The sequence below is a fragment of the Dipteris shenzhenensis genome, chromosome 14, assembly GCF_047967505.1.
Source record: "Dipteris shenzhenensis isolate YYH24624 ecotype China chromosome 14, Dip_SZ_1.0, whole genome shotgun sequence".
Lineage (NCBI taxonomy): Eukaryota > Viridiplantae > Streptophyta > Polypodiopsida > Gleicheniales > Dipteridaceae > Dipteris > Dipteris shenzhenensis.
The window spans coordinates 14,137,639-14,155,116 of NC_141609.1; the positions used below are offsets into that span (position 1 = coordinate 14,137,639).

Here is a 17,478-nt window from a genome sequence, read left to right on the forward strand (position 1 = left end):
GGCAAGTGCTCTTAATCAAGGATACTAGAGGTCTTAGTTGCAACATGATCAATACCTATCGATGATGACATCTTCTCACACCTATAATGATTCATGGATCCATTAGATCTGTTATGCACCTCATCATGATGATTGACATGTTTTCATCTTCCTCAACAATGATTAGATGTTGAATCACCTTCGTAATCTAAAATATCATTCAGTTATATCCATTTCATGATTAAAAAAGCACGGAAATACAAAGTACCAAAAAAGAATTTTGTTTTACATACCACGGGTACCTGTGCAACACTACTATGTTCTAGAGCCCCTAGCCATCTTCTTGTAAACATCTCATGCTTGCCATATTCAAAAGCATGTGCTGGAGCTTGCCTTTGCAATCCACACACCAAAGGCTCTTCTTGTCAAATCTACATTGACTACCTCATGGAGAATCCTTTGATTATGATGATGATGATGCTAGTCACTAAATGCGCACATGTAATAGTGGTGGTGATGGTGTATCTAATGACTTGCTCTCTAAATCCATCACTTAATTGTATATTAAAGCTACTTGTAATTTGAAAATTTTATGAAAATAGATTGTTATACCTGGGAATGTCTTATATGCAAACTAGCAATTGACAAGTTTTCAATTACAATCAAATGCAAGAAAAAAGCATATGGAGAAGCCCATGAGATCTTTGAGTGTATCAAAGGCCTATGGAGTATCTTTAAAACAAAAATAAGATATAAAAAGGTAATTTAATCTAGATCCCCTAATACTATTTTTCCATATCACATATGCATATTGAAATCATATTATTTCCACACATCATAAACATTGTCTTTTTTTAGGAACTACATTGACAACTTTCTCACAATTAAAAAAATGTAGATTGACAAACAATTAAAAAAATGTAGATTGACAATCCAAATGAATGCAACAAACGCAAGAATGCAGAAGGGAGTATTGACACACTTAGGCAAAGGACAAAGGCACACGTTAGTTGCTCAATTTGTAAGTATAAGTATAGTTTTATGTTTCTTCTTTAATTCGATCATTTTATGCATTTGGAACTTGGCAAGATAATCTAGTAGAGTAGAGCCTACTCCATCTCATCTTTATAGGGCTCTTGGAGAGAGGCTACAAGAGAGAGGCATGGAGCCTTTGGCAAGATTTCTTGCTCTTGGTAGGATATTCTAGTAGAGTAGCCTACTCAATCTCATGTTTAAAAGGCTCTTCGAGAGAAGCTTCAAGAGAGAGGCATGCAACATTTGGTGGAGGTATGTCATATTTAGACCAATCATCATGTTTATTTGGTTTAATATATTTCTTTATATGACTTAGTTTCCCCTAGCCTTTCCAAGGAGTAGTTGATTTGACATGCTTGAATATAACTAGAATGTTAATGTCTATTGTCATTTACCAAATATATCTATATCTATCTATCTATATAAATATGAATGAGTATTATCCATGAAGGAGACTATTTGCTAAGAAATACACTCAGATTATACTAGCCATATGCATGATCATTTGTCATAGCATGAAGGAGACCATTTGCTAGTTAATACACTAAGATTATACTAGCCATATGCATGGTCATTTGTCATAGCATGAAATAAAATAGTGTATATTCCTATAAATGTTCATGGTTATTTGCCAAGGCATCTGCTGTTTACTTGCCAAAGCATGTGTCAATTACTAGCGAATAATTGTTAATAATCAAAACATATGAAGAAGTTTGTTTTTTGTTATCATGGGTTGTTTCATTTCAAGCTTGGGAAAATGACCATGCATATGTATAGTATAACTTGTGGATCATCAAATATAAGATACACCAAGTAATGAGATAAGGCCATACAAGTAGTAGTGTATATAACGAATCCTCAATGGGAGTTAGATGATAAAAGTTACTACTTTGTACATGACACTTGATACTCAATACATGATATTTGACATTTTCTTGAAGGGAGGTTATTAAGTGACTAGTAGCGATTGAGCCTTGATAGGGCTATATATCTCTACCTTCTCCAAACATGAACCACCTTCTTTTTTCCTTCTAGATGACTAGGACCACGTGTTCACAAGTTTTATAGAAGCATCAAGAATGTGAGAGATGGATGGATGGGAGGAAGGAGCAAGATCTCTAAATTGAGTTCGAGGACTGGAGTGTCAAGAGACAACCAAGTTGTAGGAAGTAGAGTTGCCACCTATAAAAGAGGCTAAGCAACCGATGGACTTTCACAATTGTTGGTGGAGTAGCCTAGAAGATGGGGGCTGGAACAAAAAAGCAAGCACAACTAGGAAGGTAGTGGATGCAAACAAGGGTAGGAAGGGCTTCATTTAAAATAGCGATTGGAGCTCAAGTGGGATGACAAATTAAGGTCGAGTGCACGATGGGATGGGTAGAATCTCTCCTGTATAGGGAAGGCACTTGGTTCAGGAGCTCATCAGAGACCTCCTCATCCGTGTTGGACCAATCCTCCTTGATTAAAGGGAGTTGATAAGAAATTTCCAGAAGAAGCTATGTAAGAGAATAATGCATGCAGAAGAAGGAGAAAATCATGGGATATAGAGTAGGGAGGTGTGATGAGGGAGGAAGACTCTTTGAGGTGGGATTTAAGAAGATGATGAAGTGAGCTAGGCCATAGGCCCCTAGTACAAGACAAGGAGATGGGCCACATTACAAATAAGGAGGAGGCTATTTGCCAAACCTAGAGTTGGACAACAATTTGGGGTTGAGGCAAGGGATGGGTATGAGATCTTCTCTATATGGAAGGCACTTGGTTGGGGAGCTCATACAATTCCTCTTTTGTGGTTCAATGGCATGATGCCACCCTTCTAATCTTTCTTGCCTCGCTTGATGGTGCCCTATATCCATTGATACTTTTAGGGTAATGGGAGACATAAGCTTCTTGGGTTGGCCTCAGCCGATGGCCACTAGCAGAGTCTACAACTTCATGCAAGGTGCAATAAGGTGGACATTTGGCCCTCGACTTTGAGCTTAGCTTCGGGTTCATCCTTTGTGAGGGTGATTGCTCAAATTGGCTCTTGTGCTCATTGCTCTATAAGGCATTTTTGCTCCATCAAGGCTTCATTGTCGTGATCTACCCAATGAGAAAGATTTTTTGCCTCCCTCCTAGTGTATATTTAGTACTATTGGCAGTTGGTTGGTTCAAAATGAATTTTTTTGTCTAGGTCTCCAATGCCAAATTGTACTTGTCACTCCCTTGGGTATCTTTATATTCGTCACTCCTCTAGGGATCGAATTAGGGACTTGGTTGTCCTTTAAGAGGGCATCAAGTCGGGAGAGCTCGATGGCTTGGTCAACAATAGCAATAGGTCCTCCACTTTGGCTTGCAGCTCATCTCTCTATTGCCAATATTTTGAAGGCCTTATCTATGAATTTTAGCTGCACATCCTTGAGCTTTAATCAGGAAATTGGCACTTTGTCCACTAAGCCACTAAATGATGACTTGTGTTAGTAGGGAGTCATTTACCTACAAAGAGGCTAACCTCATCCTTCTCCCTTCATTTTCCCTTCTATCATGGATTGTGGGTGCTATTGAGGTTCATTGTGGAAGTGCTCAACCATCTTTTCATAGACGTACCTAGATGTGATTTGTTGGACGTTTCAAACCCCTCCTCCTTGCACATTCTCTTGCTAAAGAACTTGATGTATGCAATCACAAATGGGGGACAATTTCTCCCAGCTCCATTTTCACCACCCTCTTGCTAAGGAATGTGATGTACATGATCATAGATGGGAGACATATTTTCTCAGTCCTATTTTCATTGGATGCTTTTATGGTGTACCACCCTCCTAATTAGAATACTTAGAAATTGACATGATCAGACATTTCTACCTTCTTGAACAAATGGGCCACTTTCATTTTTCCTTCTAGCATGACTAGGACCTTATGCTACCTGTATGATTAGGACTTGTGTCTTCTGGCATGACTAGGATCTCATGCTACTTGCAGCTCAATTTGTTCACAATATCTATACAAGCATCAAGCAAGCAAGTGAGACATGGATGGGTTAAAGGAAGGACCAAAGGCTCTAGATCGAGATTCGAGGTAGAGGAGAAAAGGTTGCTTCAACAACAATTAGTTGCAAATATCCATTGGTTGTTCGACCACTTTTGTATCACGATTGCTCCACTTCATGCAATTTGACATTAGCGGATGAGGGTGGGAAGAGATTGGACATATATTAAACATAGGCAACGTAGGAAGGGCTTCATTTGTAGTCTTGACATGGAACATGAGATGCACTTGAGGTCAAGTGAAAGTAGGTACTAGGGATCAATAGAATCCCTCATCTATATGGAAGGCATTGGTTGGGAAGCTTATTAGAGTCCTCATTCATGTTGTACTAGTCCTCCGAGAGAGGGACGTGGCTAGCCTCTTTGTAGGTAAACAATGCCTTGCTATTGAAAGTCAACATTCATGTACTCCTTTCAACTCCCTTTAACCCAAGGAGGAGTGGTACAACATGGATGGGTGACACTTGAGGTCAAGTGAAAGTAGGTACTAGGGATCAATAGAATCCCTCATCTGTATGGAAGGCATTGGTTGGGAAGCTTATTAGAGTCCTAATTCATGTTGTACTAGTCCTCCGAGAGAGGGACATGGCTAGCCTCTTTGTAGGTAAACAATGCCTTGCTATTGAAAGTCACCATTCACGCACTCCTTTCAACTCCCTTTAACCCAAGGAGGAGTGGTACAACATGGATGAGGAGGACTCTGATGAGCTCCCCAACCAAGTGTATTCCATATGGATGGGGGCTTCTACCCATCCCTCCTTGCCCTCGACCTCAGCTCTGTTATCCAATTGAATATTTGGCAGATAACTATTTAGTTTTATGGGTTGCATATGAATATGGAAGGAAAAGGAAGCCAGAGGGATGAGGTTAGCCCCTTTGTAGGTAAATGGCTCACTGCTATCGCAAGTTGCCATTTTACAAAGAGGCTTCCTCATATCCCTCCATTTTTGTCCTCTCTAGAGTGCATTTTCTTCTATGCAACTCGCCTTGCACTTATCCTCTCAACTCCCCTTCACCCATGGAGGACTCTAATGAGCTTCCCAACCAAGTGTCTTCCATATAGAGGAGCTCGTACCTATCCCTCTTTGTCCCTCGGCCGTAATTTTGTCATCCAATCGTAGTCTAAGTTGCTACTATAGACATAGCCCTCCCTATCTTGCTTGTGTCCACTTCCTTCCTAGTTGTGCTTTTTTTTTTTGGCCCACCCCCATCATTTAAGGTCAAATTGCAAACTAAGCTTCAAACAAAGTGGAGTAGCCACCTATAGAAGAGGTTGAGAAATCAGTGGACTTTCACAACCTATTAATGGAGAGACCTCTAGTTCTTTAGAAAAATTTGGAGCCCCTACTCCTTCCTCCAATTCGTCCATCTCTCACATGTTTGCTCTCTCCTATGCTTTATGCTTTCGTAAATCTTATGAACAAATCAAGTTGAAGGAAATTCGAGGTCACAGTCATTGTAGAAGTCAAAAAGGTGGCCCATTTTCTTTGACAAGGCAGAGATATCCAGTCATGTCAAGGATCGATTTTTGATGGTCGCTCAATCTTACAAGTGGGTAGAATGAAAATGCATTAGAACCCAATGCAAATAAATAGGAGAAGCTATCTCCAATCTATGACAATAAGCATGGCTAGGACCTCACATGGCCTTCCTCTTGATTTATTCACACCCTCTATACGAGTGTCAGGCATGTGAGAAATGGATTGGGTCGGAGGAAGGAACATGGCTCTAGATCGAGCTAGAGGAGCAGAGGCTACTCCATCTATAGGTTGTTAAAACCCATTGATTGCTTGGCCTCTTTTGTAGGTGGTTGCTCCATTCGTGCAAGAGGATGGCAGAGGGCTAAAAAAAGTAAGCGTAACTACAAAGGGATTGGATATAGGCAAGGTAGGGAGGACTTCATTTACAACGACGACATATGGAGGACAACAACGTGAAGTGTGAGTTGGATGACAAAGTTGAGGGCAAGGAGGGATAAGTGGAAGCCCTCTTTTGCATAAAAGGCACTTGGTTGGGGAGCTCATCAAAGTCCTCATCATCTGTGTCGTGGAGTTGAAAGGTGAAGTCCTTGCTTTGTAGATGAATATCTCCTTGTGATAATCGAGAGTTGTTTATCTACAAAGAGGCTAACCTCATCCATGTCCCTTCCTTTCCCTTCCACCATCATGGGCATTGGAGAGTTGATAAGGTGAGTTGGGCCACATTATTGAAGAATGGGACATGTCACCTTATTGCATCATCAAGTCATCCAATTTCAATAGTGGGACTTGTCTTTGTGAGGACATACATTTGCGATTTGCTATAGCAAGCTACCCAAAGAAAACTAGTGACCTAAGCACTAGATTATAGTGAATTTAATGAAGTATAAGGAGGAAGCCATTGCCATGGGGTTGCACGGCAAGAAGTTTTAAAGTGTGAGACTCTTAAGGTTGGGTTCAAATGAAGAGGTCAACATGTCAAGTATGTCATTGTCATAAGGGCCAATCGAACTCATGTAGTCAAAAATCTCCATTTAGAATGTTCGACGGCCATGTCTAGCACACCCGAGAGCCTCATTTGAGGAGATTGCTTTCGACCTTGCACCCTTGCCCCCACAAGACCAATCATAGTCTAGTACATGGAAACATTCTTGCGGTTTTGTAGGGCCTACTGTCAACAATGTCTCGCATTTGCAACTCTCATAGCTGGCTTTCGTTGGGCAAACATCTATCAAGTAACGCTTTCCAAGGGGTGAAGCGGGCGGCTTGTAGTCCGAGACCGGCCTAAATGTAGAAATTGGTCTGTGGGTGGAGGTGTGGCAAAGCTAAAATTGAGAGAGAGAGAGAGAGAGGGGGGGGGCTAAAATGTGGGCGCGGATATGAATGAAATCTTGGAAGACCTATGGGTGAGAAACAAAAGATATGTGTACAAAAGGAAAATGCGAGAAAAAAAAGAGAGACAAAAATAAGAGGACCACCTTCAAAATATAATAATAACAAAATGGATAACAACACTACTTCAATTTTGGCACTCTAACTCACTCTGAAGTTGAGTAGTAAGCTGGAGCTCCATGGCGATGGTGGCTATGGCGATCGCCCCCTCCCCTTCCTTCTCTTTGCCCTCTTCCCTCCGTCTCCCTGCCTTTTCTCCTCGCCCCTCCCTCCCCCTCCGCATCTCTTGCCATAGCTCCCCCTCTCCTCCTTCCAGTGGTGGCAGTTGTTGCGGTGGCAGTGGCAGCGGCAGCTCCGGCAGTAGTGGTAGTAGCTGCAGTAGCCACCAAAAGCCCCCTAGCCTCGCCAACCTCGGAAAGGAATTCGAGCACCTCGTCGCTACTTCCACTTTGATGGAATTCGAGAAAAACTACGACTCTAAGCCTGTCAGTGCTTGGCTTCTCTCTTTTGGTTCGGTAGGGGATTATCGTGCGATTGTTTGTTACAATATCCAATGGAGGAATCCGCCCTTCCGCTGCTACAGATATCTAGTGCACACGATTGAAGCTCGAATTTTTGTCTCGAAACGAAGGCAATGCATGTAACGTTGATAAAATTATGCTATCTGGAGCAATCTGTTGAGGCGACGTCAGCGTAAATGGAAGGCATCTTGAGCTCCAATGAGTAGGAAGTAATGAAGGGTCTGACTTCTTTGATTCTAATGAGCTCATAGGCCAAAATATATTGGAGAAGTGACTACCGATCATTGTGGTCGATTTACATGTGCCATGTGAGCGACTTAGGTGTTAGTCCGCACCTAGCGCTGCAGCGGAGGTCCTTACATAACTTTTGGTTTAGCCTTCCACATTGTTGGCGTTGGGGCACGTCGATTGTTGCCTGAGTTGGCCTTGCTGTTTGGCCGGTGACTTCAAGCGACAGCTGGATTCTTAAGTCTTTTATTAGACCGCGTCGAGTGATATGTCTAGATAGCTCGCGTGGGTACATCCGCCCTCTCGAGCTTGCAAAGGCTCTAGGTCGGAGTTAAGTAGCATGTCGTAGCATGGTGTGCTATATGCATACTACACCCTTTTCTGCTTCTGAAAGCCTGTCTGCTGCATTAGCTCGTTATAAGCTGAGAGGATGGGGAAATAGTGAGCAAATGATACTTTCCTCCATATCCCACTCTGCTTGTGACATTATCAGTCTGGTGATGATATCAGGTGCACATTTCTTGGGTTGGTGTACAAAGGCCTTATGGAGTCCACCCTGGTTTCATAGCAAGGCTCCTCCAACAGATATTACATAGCATGTGAGGACATCAAAAGCAATCTTGTAGACCTCCATCCCTGGCTAGTCTCAAAATTGTCTAACACAGCCTGCCAACAATGGCTTCTGGACTTGGCATCCCTTGGAAACACCGAAGCCAGGACATCGGCGAACTGGAATAAAAATTGATGGATTCCTTGCAATAGATAAGCATGGGAAATTTTTTAATCCATCTGTTATGATAAGTGAAGCTGCATTGTTTTGGTACTGTTAGAAGCTAACCCTGGCAGAAAATCTGTTCTATGGCATCAGAGATGTTGCTCTGAAATGGCCTATAACTAACTAACAAAAAGGTCCTACGCGACTGGCACTTGTATCTGGCAATTGATCATCAGGTTGCATACTAGGCCAGACTGTCTCATTCTTTTCCTTACAATGCCCAAAAGCCCCAAACTCTCCAATATGGCACAAATGTCCAAAGCAAACGACAGTAATCCAACTTTGTCAATATCTCTAAGAGTGCCTCTTTGTATCGAAGGGTTGCCTCTGTGTTTCTTGTAGTCTACAGTTTCTCAGTAGCACCATCGTAGTGTTATCAAATGCTACATATGGTATGAGATGAAAAAGGGCAATGAAAAAGAGCTAGTCACTTGTTAACAAGTACATGAAAATCAAGCTTTGAGATTACAGGTGCTTTTTAGAAGAATTTAAGGGACTCATTTTGGTGTAATATGTAAGTGATATAGGTTTGGATTTGTGTAGTAAGGGCATTAAGGGCCGAGGCAGTAGATGTCACATCAAAATGTGACGTTTCCTTCAATGGCTCTCTTCCTCCAGGCTTGCTCGTCTTTTAGATCAAAATTTTCCTGAACAGCTAGTCAACACAAATGCTTTTATTGTGATATAGTAATGACATCCTCGGAGCATGGATACAAGATTTCAATATGGTTTTTTAACACTGCAACTTAGGGAGCTCTGGTGAGCAATTACTGCTTATATAACAGAGAAAGTCTCTAGTTACATACTTTCATTCTGTGACAGAGACAGAAAGGCAAAGCATTTGTCATTGTTCTCAATTTACCTCTATTTTTCTCCAAGTCTCTTGATTTATTGTTTCTCCTAAATGACAGATGGAAGGTACTATTTCACGCGATATTATCGAAGATGTGATGGAGACAGTTCCAGAAGCATCGGTTGGTCCACTTTCCCTGAGCTCAGTATACTTAAATTTGTTTGCGTACTCATGTTTTGTGAGACTGTTTCACACATACTTGCTGTGTTCTCCTGTTGTATGGTGACATTACAGCTAAATGTTTCTTGATACTTTTGGAATGCAGGTTTCTGAATCAGGGGAGACGTTCCTTGATGTAGATTCCATTTTGAAGGAGGCCAAGGGTATGAGCAAAGGCACTTTTGTATTCTCGGATGAGTCTGACGACTTTGTATTAGTTTAGTGCATGGCCTTCTTCCAATGGTCATTAGTTTTCCACATCAAGGGGTAATTTGGATGCTTTGGTTTACTTCATGTGGTCCTGGACTCTGGAGTGGATCATAAAATCTAAGCCATTAGGATAGTGGAACCAGTGTTCTTCTCGTAAACTGGACAGATCATATTCTTGAGACATCATCTGTTCATCAGCAAGAATTCCTATCCCCTGGGTCTATCAAGACTCGCTTTGATGGGCATGAGCTGGCCCACCTTCTGTACTTACGCTTAGACAAGCATTGATTGGCCCCTCTTCACCATGTAATGGTGGTTTTCCAATTGAGCCCCGGATAGTGAGACACCCGTGTAAATCTATCTCTGTGCAAATAAGTCAACTCAAACAACTTGGCCTGGGAAATCAGCAATGAAACTGCATGCCTTATTTTTTGGAGACCTGTTTTTTTGTGTTCTGTGAAATTTCTATGAAGCTCTTTGCACAGAACTGGATTGATCAAGAGCGCCTGGCTAGGCAAAGAACATTAAACATGACACATTGGCTAGCTAGGTGCATAAAGGATGAGAAGAAAATCCAATCGTTTTGTTGCATTTAAGTAGAGAGAATCTCTTTATAATGAACTAGCCAATTTATGGAAATAAGAATCAGTTTGCTTGTTGCATGAAGAACATAAGGAAAGATGGAGGTAATTCCAACTAGCCACCTAGTGTTGGAGAGGAGCAGGAAAACATTATAGGCGAGCTAGCATGTTGGCATATTAATGTGAAACTCCTAGTGGAAAATAAGCATTGCATGGTTAGCTTTCAGTAGACACAGAGCATATATATGACACATCTGCTAGCTTCGTTCATAAACAAAGCAAGTATTCTAAGCAACGGAAGTGATACCCACTTCTTGCTAGATAGAAGGGGAAAACATCACAAAAGACGTAACTAATTGCATTTGAAACCATCCATGTACTTTGCAACTACTTGACAAGTTTATTAGCTTGTTTATTTGTCCGTGGCCATGCCACGATTCAAAATTTTATAGATTAGCTAGCTTGTAGGCATATGAATGTGAGATTTTGAAAGGAAAATAAGAGTCTATCGCTTGGCTCACAAAATATAAAAAATGGCACATCAGCTAGTCATTGACAAACAAAGCAACTATTCTAAGCAGTAACACCCATCTACATGCTGTTGGACAAGGGGGGATGATTTCAGAAAAGACTTGGCTAGTTGCATTTGAGGTCATCCATGTTGAACGAAGAGGCAAGTTGTATCTTGTAAGCTCGTTTATGTGTCCATGCTACGTTTCAAGCTTTCAGAGCTTACAAAGTAGGTGAGGTGATGGGTGAGTTGGAAATTTGCACCCACACCTTTGCCACAGATTGAAGTTATCAGGTGATTTGCACAGATTGAAGTTATTAGGTGATTTGGGAACACAGCTTTTCAAAGGTCTCGTCACTTGTCGAGGTAAGATAGTCTTGCAATTGGATCAACCATCTTTTCCCTCCATCACGAAGGAATATGCCTTTTCTTAGGGTATACAATCCTTGTTTAAGTTTTATCTTTTAGCAATCTACTCTCCATCACCAAGATAACACTCCGAACCACTTAAACTTTATACAACACAAAAGAATGATTGATATGCCTTCATACCTTATTTGGAGCAGTTTTTGATTGCATACCTTGAAAACATCCTCATCATCTAATTCAAGACCCATGAGGATCATCTCCAAGGTTTGGACAAGGTATTTAGGTTTCGTTTTAATCACCCATTCTACATGAGTTTGTATGTAAGTGTTGTTTTCTATGATTCCTTTAAAGTATTTGGGTTTCATCATCTCTTCTAGATTATTAAGCATTGATGGAAAAGGTCATTCTTGATTGGCTAACTCTAGCTAGTATTCATAAGCTAAGGAGTTTCCAAGTTGCAATAGTAAACATATTCACCATTATGCAACAACTTCTTAGCTATTTTTTGTGCTTTCAAAGAATGAAATGCCTTTTGTGTGGATTAAAAATCAACATCAAGCCTTTAAGCATCTCAAAGCTTGCCTTTAAACAGTGGTAAGGTGAACTATCCTACTTATGACAAGGAGCTTTATGCCCTTGTGCAATCTCTCGAGCAATGGTGACATTATTTGCAAGTGTCAACAAACATTAGCAAGACTGACCATTTCCATGTAATAGTCTTTCCTTACTTGGCTATCTTCCAAGTATCTTCTTTGATTTTGATTCGACGATTACCCTGACTTGAGATACAGCTTTGAGACAAAAGTGGCACCTTGTAATTGATCCAAGATATGTGAAATTCTTGGCAAAGGGTACCAGTCCTTGACAGTAATCTTGTTGTTGGAAGCACAGAATCTTCAAAAAGTTGGTTGGGATGAAGTCCCCATTATCAGAGATGATGCTCATTAATGTTTGCATAATGTGCCCTCTAGAGATGAGACCACTTTCAAAAGAGTTGAGCATCATGATGCATTGCCATTCGATGCACAGATGATGTTAAGGGTAACATTGATGAATAACATTGGGATGCACTATTTAAGTATCCCAAGATGCATTGATGGGGTGCCAAAGATGCCAATCAAGACACTCGGACTGAAAAGCAACATCCATAACAACATTATTCATATATTACAAGACGGGTGGGATTACCCACATATTGCAAAGACATTACAGAAAGTGAACCTTGCCAATGTCAGTTTACTTAAACTTTTCAAGAACATTCATTGTGTAGGCAGATGGCAAAAGCAAAAACATAGGATATAACAAAAATATGTAAGGCAAACTCGTGGACTATAACAAGAAGGCAAATCCATGTTGTATAACAAAAAGATTGATAACTAAGAGGTCACTTACCATGTGTATGACCAAGAGAAGCTAGCAATCATGTATGCCTTAAAAAATTGACATAATTATCAGCACAATCAAAGCCAAGAAAAACTATAAAACTCATGCACTTTGTAACCAAATTTCTCAATTAAGTATAAGAGGCAATTGGCTTCAATGCAATCTTCAAACTTTGACATTGAATACAACAAGGGACAAGAAAATGTGTTACAGCCAAAATGTGCGCTTGCAGTCTATCTTATGTCTCCATAGACTCGATGTTTAGATTCAAGACAATTACCATATCTACACACTTGCAAGACCCGAGTCTCAAAATCATCTAGTTCTAAATTGCATAATGGCTGAAAACATTGGATATAAACTCACAATATGAACTTTGGGCGTTTGAGAGGTGTGCATTCTTCTCCTATGGCAAGATATACAACATGATGCTTACTACTTTGTTGCTGCCATTGCCTTGCCCATTCTAGGAGGCAAGTAAACGGATAATGGATATAAAAGCACTGCATCAACAGTAAAGACTTAGGTCTTCCAACTCCTCATTTTACATCTTAGTTTTGCATTCGGCTGAGAACATTGGCTACAAACTCACAATATGAACTTTGGGCGTTTGAGAGGTGTGCATTCTTCTCCTATGGAAAGATATACAACATGATGCTTACTACTTTGTTGCTGCCATTGCCTTGCCCATTCTAGGAGGCAAGTACACGGATAATGGATATAAAAGCACTGCATCAAAAATAAAGACTTAGGTCTTTGAACTCCTAATGGATATAAAAGTACTGCATCAAAAATAAATACTTGGGTCTTTGAACTCCTCATTTTACATCTTAGTTTTGCATTCGAGGGTCCTGAACATATGATAAGCTGGGTGGACTTTATTCATTACTTTGCACTAAATCACTGCCCTTTTGATAAAGGGCAACACTTAAACTGCTAAACTGAGAAATAAAATGCACTTTGTAAAAAGCTATAACGCAATCACTCAATATTTACCCAATTCAGAAATGCTAGAGTTAATGTGACGAATTGACGAGCACAATAGCATATTCAAACTGACATCATGCTGTACAATTAAGTTCCAAAAATGGATCTGCCAAACACATTTGAGTCTTTACATCAAGCTTTGAAGTATATGGGACTAATACATCATCCTAATTTGACCAAAGATCAATGGTTGTATAAACTCAGATGCTAAAGAACAGATTGAAGTTTGCTACAGAAGCAGAATAATGTTTGGCGGAATAATGAGCTCGCACAATTATAAAACAGTTATCTAGAAGAAAGCTTAGCCAGAGTATATAGATCTTTGGCATCTGTATCTGCATTTCAGCCAACAAAAACTGACAATGTAAAGCTGATTTTAACACTGAAGAACATTGCATCTCCCTTTTTCAGATCTAAGAGCCTTCCTGTCAGTCACTTTTGATGTTTCAAGTTTATTTCAATTAGACTAAGAGCCTTCATTTAAAATAATGTCTTTTCAGCAAGATCCGTGAGCTTCTCAAGGAGTTATGTCTAGACCTTCAGACTTGTACAACTCCCATCCACTCACTCAAATTTCCAAATTAATCAACTGAAATGTCAGCCTCGCTCAATAGCTTTCTCTCCAGTCTTAAAATCCTTATTTAAAACTGCCAATCAGATGGTGTTTATTGATGCAAGTTCGTTACAGCCGTCCCTTCACAAAACCCAAAGGTGCTTCTATGAAGTCATATACTGGTACATAGACAAGCTTGCTCTTCTCTTATATGCATTATCACCTCCCGCCACCCATTATTCCCCTACAGTGCTTTAATGCTAAAGCAAATGCCTCCAACCTCCTGAAACAAGGAAACAACGTGCTGATCTGGCCTCCCTATGAGAGCCATACACAGTACACAGCAAATCTATTGGCCGATTTCAGGTTCCAACCATGATTGAAACGAATAATACAGGCTACCCTATGTATGAACCACGATCACAATAGGAATAAATTCACTACCTGAATTTGAGGACAACCAACTGTGCATAAATTTTGCAAAGGTTGACACTGCCTTTAAAAATCTGAGTGGAAAAGTGAGACATAGAAAGTTTAAAAACATGGAGCGTTAAATGCACCATTTTAAAACCTGCTCACCCTGAAAAACTTGGAGAGCACTTTAAACGAGAGTGCATGAAACATTCCTGGAAGACACAGACTTAAAACTGCTTTTGAACTCACCACACTCTTGGAAAAACAGGAAAGCTTCTAGATCTCATATTATCCTGAAGACTTCCTCTTGTTGTTCTTCATTCATTGCCCTCCAGATGAACTTCTAAAGCATACAATCCTTTCAGGACAACAAATCTTCAAAGTGACCATCTTCAGTGTCGCACACAAAAGAGTGCTAACGATAACCAGGGAAAAGTATTAGCATACCTTGCCCAAAGAACCAGATATGAATAAAGAAATTTGAGGAAGGGAGACAGCGACAGAGACAGAGAGAGAGAGAGAGAGAGAGAGAAGGGATGGGGGGAGGAGGGGGGGTACTCTCACATCCCAAAACCCACTGATTCCTGCCTACATAGCACCAGTAATCCCATCATTTTTCTGTCTTTGAGAGAATGCCAGCTTCTTCATCTATTTGGGAGGAGTCTCTGTTTGAAGCACCCTTTTCAGCAAGTTCAATGTCGTCTTTCAAAGAAATCTGGGCCGATGGGGCAGGCTTTACTGTGGATTGCTGGTACATAATTCCCCCAATAAGAGTGATGATGAGATAGAATAGCCCCATGGCGCTGGCATGCTTGTCCCAAATTAGGACGTTGATGACTACTGTGAGAAACTTGTTGACCACGCCAGTTACGGTGAATGCTGTTGCCGAAATAGCTTTCCGAGCTGCGAACCCAAAGAAGCTTATAGCAAGACCAAAAGCACAGGAGAGACCTACTGAAATTATAGCATCGAAGTTCCACCAGCTTCCAGCACTATAGGCGGCATGAAGAACCTCAGAAAACTCCCCTGTAAGAACGCAGAACACTGGAGACAGTATCAACGAGATGAGATTGTTGTAAAAAACAAATCCCCAAGTATTTAAGCCAAGATTTGTGACGATGTGCTTAATGTAGACCATCTCTGTCGTGATTGTAATAAGATAAGCCACTGCCCACGAATAGGCTGTAAGGTTGAAAGCCGAGTCAGAGGAGACATAGCCTACAGCGCCTGCTAGAATCAGTAGCAAAGCAAGAAATGTGTACTTAGAAGGCCAGGGTTGCTTCCGAAAAGTTGTGTCAGCGATTGCCACCAGAAGCGGAGTAGAAGACCGGAAGACAATGAAGGTGTCCACATTAGCGTGCTTCAAAAGATTTGTGTTTGTGAAAATGGCAAGGTAAAATACTGATGCAGCGGGCAAAAACTTCTTCGCGGTGTCCCAGACAAAGGGGTCGTGATACAAGAACCCCAGCCGACCAAGAACCCAGACGCCGAGAACACTGGTAGCATATTGAAGGCCCGTGAGGAGGCCAGGGTACCGGAACTGCGTAATGGCGTATTTGTTGATGACGGCGAGCAAGCTAGAACAGAGGGCATAGCCAAGGACGAGGGGAGCTACAAGAACTTTTGAATCTGATTTTGCTTTCATAGTGATGAAGAAGAAGGAACTGGAGTAAAATCGAAGGAAGAAAAGGGGCTAACTGCGACTACGAAAAGATTACCCAAGTGGTGATGGAGCAAGGTCTACTGTTGTGTGCAGCGATGGCGGATGAGAGCTGTGTGGAAGGATCAAAAACTGTTTGTTTGCAGCAGCAGCAGCAAGGAGATACTACTTCACTTCTCCTCTGTTTTTCTGATTTTGGGTGCTCGTCCTCTGTGATCAACCAACTTGCAGTAGCCTTCTCCACAGGATCTTTTCTTTTTCTTCTTCGCATCTCAAGCCCAGATGCACTGGAAGATGATGGAGCTTGCCATGGATCTCAAACCTTGCATCTTCTCCTCTCTTTCTCTAGTTTTGGGGGCTCGTCCTCTTGATCAACCCAACTTGTAGCCTCTCCACAGGTGTCCTATTTTCAAACCCAGATGCAAGGGACGATGATGGAGCTCAAACCTTGCATCTTCTCCTCCCTTTTTCTGGTTTTGGGTTCTCAACTTGTAGCCTCTCTCCACAGGATCCTATTTGCTTCTTCTTCTTCTTCGCATCTCAAGCCCAGATGCACGGGAAGATGATGGACCTTGCCATGTAGCTCAAACCCAGTTCCATGCAAGCAAAGGCCGGCCAAAAAGATGGAGGAGGAGGGAGGACTCTGCACAAAAGAGGAAGGACAGATCATTTATTCTTATTAAAAGTCTTTGAAAGACCCAAGGGTCTCTTGTGAAGAGGGACTTTTTTGGCATTGCGAAGACACTGGGCATTGGGAGTTTCACCACAAGCAGCTAAAATATGTTCACTTGGGTGGAATGGATTTCTAAAATTTTTAGAATTCACTCTCTACTGACACAAGGAATAGCGTGTTTTCTTTTGAGACACCGGCCCGGCCCGGCCCCCCCGGCCTAAGATGCCATTCGTTGAAAAAGGCTACAAAACTTTCGTTAGGGCAGATTAATTATGAAGCAACATTGCCCTAGGAGCGTTGGGCCTATCTTGAACATGGCCATAGTTTGATGAGCTATCACCAAAAACCTAACTAATCTTCATTATAAATAAGTCTATGGAAAATAGTGTAAAACATCATGATACTTCCTCCAAAATATATGTGGGTTGTCACATAAAAGTTTGACGCTTTTCCAAGGAGGGGCCTTGGAAAAAAGATACATTGTCCCTTGGGGGGATTTGAACTCGCGTAGCCACTCAAGAGGGAACCATTTGTGTTGCCACTTTTTGGCAAAAATGTTGATTGTTTTAACATCATCCCATCACGAGCAAAACAAACTCATAGCATGGCCTACTCTTAAGGTGAAAATCTTTTAGAAGATTGGCCTCCCATGGGCCATTTAGAAATACTTAAGTTCCCGTTTTCAGAATGAGCCCCC

The 17,478-nt window shown here is 41.2% G+C and overlaps 2 protein-coding genes across 3 annotated transcripts; one reads left to right on the forward strand and one right to left on the reverse strand.

The window, feature by feature from the left end:
- The first annotated feature begins 7,024 nt into the window (after positions 1-7,024).
- LOC147894226 (uncharacterized) lies at positions 7,025-10,081 on the forward strand. The gene is made up of 3 exons (XM_087385428.1): positions 7,025-7,389; positions 9,340-9,402; positions 9,547-10,081. The coding sequence occupies exons 1-3, from the start codon at positions 7,084-7,086 to the stop codon at positions 9,661-9,663; spliced, it is 486 nt and encodes a 161-aa protein (XP_087241554.1). The 5' UTR covers positions 7,025-7,083; the 3' UTR covers positions 9,664-10,081.
- A 3,725-nt stretch (positions 10,082-13,806) lies between these two features.
- On the reverse strand, positions 13,807-16,841 carry LOC147894227 (GDP-fucose transporter 1-like). 2 transcript variants are annotated; one of them, XM_087384992.1, is made up of 3 exons: positions 14,698-16,841; positions 14,479-14,540; positions 13,810-14,317 (listed from the first exon to the last, which is right to left on the reverse strand). In XM_087384992.1, the coding sequence occupies exon 1, from the start codon at positions 16,091-16,093 to the stop codon at positions 15,059-15,061; it is 1,035 nt and encodes a 344-aa protein (XP_087241118.1). In that variant the 5' UTR covers positions 16,094-16,841; the 3' UTR covers positions 13,810-14,317; positions 14,479-14,540; positions 14,698-15,058. The 2 variants fall into 2 exon arrangements, with proteins under 2 accessions (XP_087241117.1, XP_087241118.1); XM_087384991.1 differs by having other exon boundaries at positions 13,807-14,540.
- Positions 16,842-17,478: the final 637 nt, after the last annotated feature.